Genomic DNA, 5,720 nt, shown 5'->3' with positions numbered 1-5,720 from the left:
TTGGAGCGGCGGGGGGGGGGACAAACAGCAGCAAAGCATTGTGGGAGACGGTGTCGATTCAGTGGCACTGGAAAAAATGAAAGGTGGAGAAAAGGCTCCACCTGCTGGTCAGTGTGTGTGTGTGTGTCACTTTAAGAAAGCTACCAGAGAGCGAGGCTCTCCCTTCTAACCAATCAGAGAGTGTCTGGCTTTTATTTTACTAATGCAATTTATTTTTTTGTTGTGGTTTCATAAAACCAATTCCTAAAGTGACAGAAAGTGCCAAAGCAGGATGTGGAAGGGTGTAACATATATGTTGTATTTATGTATTCTTCATAATTATCAGTTCCAGTGATGTTTTGTCCCTTTAGAAAATGTGAGAAAGAAACAGACAGAAAGAAGAGCAGAAAGAAAGTATTAAAGTTAGATTTGGATTTGTTAAGTGGTGATGTTTTTGAATTAAATAATAAAAAAAACGACATACATCGCTTTCTGTCTAATGGGATCATTTCAGTATCTTTAAATCAAAAGCTGTTATATTGTATATTTATTATGTTTGTAATGCAATTTTAGTTTGTGTTACTTTATTGTTGTTTATTAGACCAATACAGTATCACGAAATGTACTGTTTGCTGAACTTTTAATAGATTAAAACAAAGAGTCAAAGAAAACCAATGAAAACATAACCAACTACTACATACTTGTACAATGAAAAGCATTACAATTTCATCATCTTAATGTAATAAGACATAAGACCTTTAAATAAACAGTACAACTATTCAAATTGAAGCCTTTTTTTTTAATCAAATATCTATTAATATGAATTTAAAGTAATTGTTTAGTAGATATTTGGTCCTTCCAGTCTAACTCTATAGGTGGCAGTCGCACGTCTATCGAGCCAAGAAGTAGTAGAAGAAGAAGAGGCTCCAACAGTCGCAGGGTGATGACGTATCTGGTGGAACATGGAGAGAAAACACATGTCAGCTTTTGCTCTGTATCAAACGTTGTCAACAGACTTGCCTACTCCTGCTAAGAAGCCTTCCCTCCAGGTAGAAACTATTAAAATTATATGGTTATAGTAACTCTAGCATTATTATTCTGGATTAATGCCTAGTTGTGTTAAACAGTTGTTTCACAGCTGCAAGAGAGGCGGTACAGTCCTTCTACTAGCAATGTAGTTATTAAATCAAATTGCCATCAAATGATTTTTGGCAAACTACGCTGTAAAACTGCATGTATATTCACTGTTTGATATTTATGCCAACTTGGATTTTAGGTAGCTGCTAAGAAGAAGAAGAAGAAACAGAATGGGGTTGCAGAAAAGAAAGTGAACACAGTTAAATCTCAAATAAAATCTGAGAAGAAGAAAATTCATAAGAAGCCTTTAAAATCTTCACAAATACAGGAGGGCTGTAAGGGACTTACAGAGGTAAGTTTGAGACACTGGGAGTGTCTTCCAGTACTGCGTTTTTCTTTCATGATAACCGTGGTCTATTAGTTCATCTAAACCTCTGATGCTTATTTAGTCTGAATTCATGGAGTCTTTTTCAAAAACAGGAGGAGGAATGTCTAAATGGAGATGGTGAGGCTCTCGATGCTTTGCTGTCTGACCTGGCCAGAGTCAACAACAGCAGGGAGAGAGCGAGCAAACTGTTTCAGTGGCTCATCAGTCCCCTTCCTGCTAAAGCTTTCTTCAGGTAATATAGTATGTGTGTTGGACATGCTGTTTCTTTTTTGAGTGGGGGGTTATTTGTACGTGGTGAAGAGATAGCATAACTACTAGTAATAATCTTTTCTGAACTTTGAGCTCCTGTAGAAAAGATCTCCCAACTAATTAAATGTGGAAATGGAAATGTTAAAAATAAAAAATTTTCACCACGTCAACGTACGATCATTTAGCACGTTCTAATGGTTTTTCCTATTCAAGGGACACATGGGAGAAGAAACCCATTCTTGTTCAACGTAAGAATCCAGATTACTATAAGGGACTCTTCTCCACAGCAGAGTTTGACTGCATATTAAGACAGGTGAGGACCTGAAACATTTAGATGCTCATACATCCTGCATTTATCTGCAGTACTGACACACCTGTTTTGAATTTGTATTTGCATGGAATAATAACTATAAAGAGAGGTTTTATAATGTGTGGTGTTGTTTTTTAATTGTGTCCACTATTGAAAATGATATCCATGTTTTTATAGTAAAATTAGACAGTGTTTTTATTTCTGTATTAATATATTATTATATTTTATTTTAGCTTTTTATATGTATCAGAAAGGTTTATAGAAAACTGAAGTGAAACAAAAACCTCTCATAAGGATGTACATGTTTGTGCCATTTAATTTAAGGAGGATATTCAGTATGGAGTGAACCTGGATGTCACGAGCTACACTAATGGCAAGAGGGAAACGCACAATCCTCCAGGGAGAGCTCTGCCATTCACTGTGTGGGACTTCTATGAGGTAAACAGGATACAGACAGTTCAGACTTATGCCATTATTTCTAATGCAAGATTACAGTAATTAAGCGCCTTTACAGTTCTGATTAGATTCTGAATGACTGGGTGCTTTGGAAATTAGCTGCACTGGCTTTCTCTGCGGGGCTGATTAAAGTTTCTTCTCTATTTGAAAATTGTCAGGCCCACCTTCATTATAAGGCATTTTAATGTTTTATATGCTGCAAGCTAGAATTCATTTTGCATTCAGCGTATTTGCTGTATCGGTGAGCCCCGTGCACAGAGCGCTCACTTTAGATTAGCGATCATCGCTGTGTCTTCATTTACCAGAGTGGCTGCTCCATCCGACTGCTGAATCCCCAGGCTTTTTCCTCCACTGTGTGGAACGTGCTTTCCATCCTTCAAGAGCAATTTGGCAGCATGGCAGGAGCCAACATGTAGGTATTTTAGACAATAAATATTAGTAATAACTTTAAAATTATTTCACCAATTATCACACCAATGTGTGTTTCCTCTCACCAGATACTTGACACCACCTGGAACACAAGGTTTTGCTCCACATTATGATGACATTGAGGCATTTGTGGTTCAACTGGAGGGAAAGAAACACTGGAGAGTGTACAACCCAAGGTGAGGTGCAGGGAGGAAGCTTTTGAAAGAGCAGCACAAATGTGAACAGAAACACAAAACTAAAAGATCATTTTATTATCATTTAAGGCAGTAAATAAATGACTTTTGAATTTCCCATGCATGAATTTCATCCAGTCTTAGTTTAGTGAGAGACACATTGTCAAGTTGTTGTTCTTTTTTCAGGACAGAAGATGAAGTCTTGCCTGTTCTTTCAAGTCGTGAGTATAAAAATAAACGTAAACTATTCAATTTCTAGTTTGCTTCTTGTAGAGGAAGCCATAAATTCATCGCCTTCAAACATGTCTACAGAGAGAAGGAATGGTCATTACACTCCTGATGTAGTTTTTAATAATCTCCACTGACTTCACTTTGATGAGATTTTAACTACAGACAGCTGTTATTTGTCAGAGCTGACTGTGTTGGGCTTGATCTCCAGCAAACTTTGATCAGGCAGAGATCGGGAAGCCGATTCTGGAAGTGGTGCTAGAAGCTGGAGACCTCCTCTACTTTCCCCGAGGATTCATCCATCAGGGTGACTGCCTGCCAGATGCTCACTCCCTGCACATCACCATCTCTTCTTACCAGAAGAACAGTTGGGGAGATCTGCTGCACAAGGTAACACTTTCAGATCCTTGTAGTAATAACACACTGAGGCTGCATTATACTGAATAACCAGATTACTCCATCAATGGATTTTTTTCGGGGTCAAATTGTGAAGGAGTGGTTCAGGGAGCATTACACATCATTTTTACACACGGATTGGCCACCACAGAATCCAGACCTTAACTCCATTGAGAATCTTTGGGATGCGCTGGAGAAGACTTTGCAGCAATTTGAATCTCCCATCATCAATACAAGATCAAAAAATTTAAGCTACTCAGGTGGAAACTAATGTTGTGACATTGTAGCTTGTAGAAATGATGGCACAGTGAATGTGTGTCATTATCAAAGCGAATGGTGGTGCAACGAAATATTAGTGTGTATTTTTTATTTTTTTTTAGATTAACCTTTTTTTCATCTTCTCAGCTCATTCCAGCAGCATTAGATATTGCAATGGAGGAGGATGTGGAGTTTAGACAGGGTTTACCTCTGGACTATCTCACATACATGGGAGTACAGAATTCTGACAAGGTAATTCATCTTGTATTTTTTAAACTGTCTGTGCCATTTTGTTGTTACGCAGTAACAAGAGAAGTTCTTCTTGTTTAGGATGACCCACGCAGAACAAAATTCTTCTCACGAATTGAAAGCTTGATGAAGAAGCTAACAAATTATGCTCCAGTTGATGCTGCTGTGGATCAGAAAGCCAGAGACTTCCTCCATGACTGCCTACCTCCCATGCTGACTCCAGGTATGTGGTGAATACATCCGTCTGTAATCACCCCATTTTCAGTTCACTCCATTTAAGAAGTGCAGCTGGAGTCAGAAGATTTTAAGGCACAAAAGTGTGAATGTATTCAAATTACACAGGATGTCTTGTGAATAGGCAGTGCCAGCTGTGTAATGATTCTGACTCACATATTCATGCCGTCTTCCACAGAGGAGTTAGCCAGCAGTGTTCAAGGAGCACCTGCTAGGTGGGAGTGTGGGCAAGTTATGGATGTGGGTGCACACATCAATACCGAAACCCGAGTCAGAGTCCTACGTGCTGGGTGTGCAAGGTAATGTCTCATTGCATTTCACAGTAGGCAGGGTTGGCATTAACTGTTTAAAAATGTGGAGCTCTGTGTCTTTGTCCTGATGTTTTCAAGAACACCACTTCTTTTGATGAGCCATTTAAACAGAAATATAAAAAAGTGTAAAATATTATTTAGCTTTTAAGCTTTCTCTCGTCAGGCTGTGCAGTGATGGAGAGGCTGTTCATATGTACTACACAACAGACAACTCCAGAGTTTACCACAAAGAGGAGCTCAAGAGTTTCGAAATAAAACCAGAGGTAGGAATTGAAGCCCTGTGGAAATCTCATGTTCACATAGCGCCCTAACAATTGGTGTCTAATAATTGCTTTTGTTCCAGCACACAGACGCAATTGAGTTTCTGATCCATTCATATCCCAAATTTGTGACAGTGGGAAGTTTACCATGCGATGCTGCAAAGGAAAAGGTATGTTGTTTTAGTTTGGTTTTTCATTTTAGAAAATGTGACAGAATACCAATCTGGTTTTTGCTGAAGTGGCGTTGTGTCATCTGGTTTGGTTTTGACGATCAGGGATCTTGTATGTGACAATTTGTGTGAGCTGTCTGGAAGAAAGCATTTACTCTGGCTCCATCTCACCCATCCTAATCAACCTATTCTAAATACATTACAATACAGAACATTCCTGTATGAACCCATGTGTTGAAGTGAGAGTTGGTTTCATGTTGTTTCCTGTTCCATGTTTCCTCCAGGTTGCTTTAGCCGAGCTGCTTTTTGAGAAGGGGATTATCCATACTGCAGAGCCTCTGTAGTGACCCGATTGGTCAGTCATGCTGACTGCATGAGTAGATTCAAATTGCCTTTTTATGAAATCCAATCTTCGATGCAAAATACTCCCTTCCCCAGTAGACTCCAGCAGCTGTGTTTGGATGATCAGGCTGAACCCATCTATGAATTTGTTTACTTTTCAGCATCAAATAAACCAGATTTTTAAGAAACTGAAATTGGTGTGTGTTATGCA

General features: G+C 38.8%; 1 protein-coding gene across 1 annotated transcript; it reads left to right on the top strand.

The window, feature by feature from the left end:
* Positions 1–914: 914 nt before the first annotated feature.
* riox1 (ribosomal oxygenase 1) lies at positions 915–5,703 on the top strand. The gene is made up of 15 exons (XM_026341380.1): positions 915–1,028; positions 1,256–1,408; positions 1,537–1,676; positions 1,907–2,006; positions 2,328–2,441; positions 2,765–2,871; positions 2,957–3,064; positions 3,248–3,282; positions 3,501–3,679; positions 4,091–4,195; positions 4,274–4,415; positions 4,605–4,725; positions 4,901–5,000; positions 5,081–5,167; positions 5,452–5,703. The coding sequence occupies exons 1-15, from the start codon at positions 942–944 to the stop codon at positions 5,509–5,511; spliced, it is 1,638 nt and encodes a 545-aa protein (XP_026197165.1). The 5' UTR covers positions 915–941; the 3' UTR covers positions 5,512–5,703.
* The last annotated feature ends 17 nt before the right edge of the window (positions 5,704–5,720 follow it).

This window comes from Anabas testudineus, chromosome 24 (assembly GCF_900324465.2).
Source record: "Anabas testudineus chromosome 24, fAnaTes1.2, whole genome shotgun sequence".
NCBI lineage: Eukaryota > Metazoa > Chordata > Actinopteri > Anabantiformes > Anabantidae > Anabas > Anabas testudineus.
The sequence above is the reverse complement of the archived record's forward strand: the minus strand, read 5'-3'. Positions and strand labels throughout refer to the sequence as shown.

Excerpts from the sequence above, each read along its gene's own strand:
- riox1 (XM_026341380.1), top strand. The coding sequence starts at position 942 with ATGGAGAGAAAACACATGTCAGCTTTTGCTCTGTATCAAACGTTGTCA. Across the intron at positions 2,007-2,327 it reads TTGACTGCATATTAAGACAG|GAGGATATTCAGTATGGAGT; the intron begins GTGAGGACCTGA and ends ATTTAATTTAAG. Across the intron at positions 2,442-2,764 it reads CTGTGTGGGACTTCTATGAG|AGTGGCTGCTCCATCCGACT; the intron begins GTAAACAGGATA and ends TTCATTTACCAG.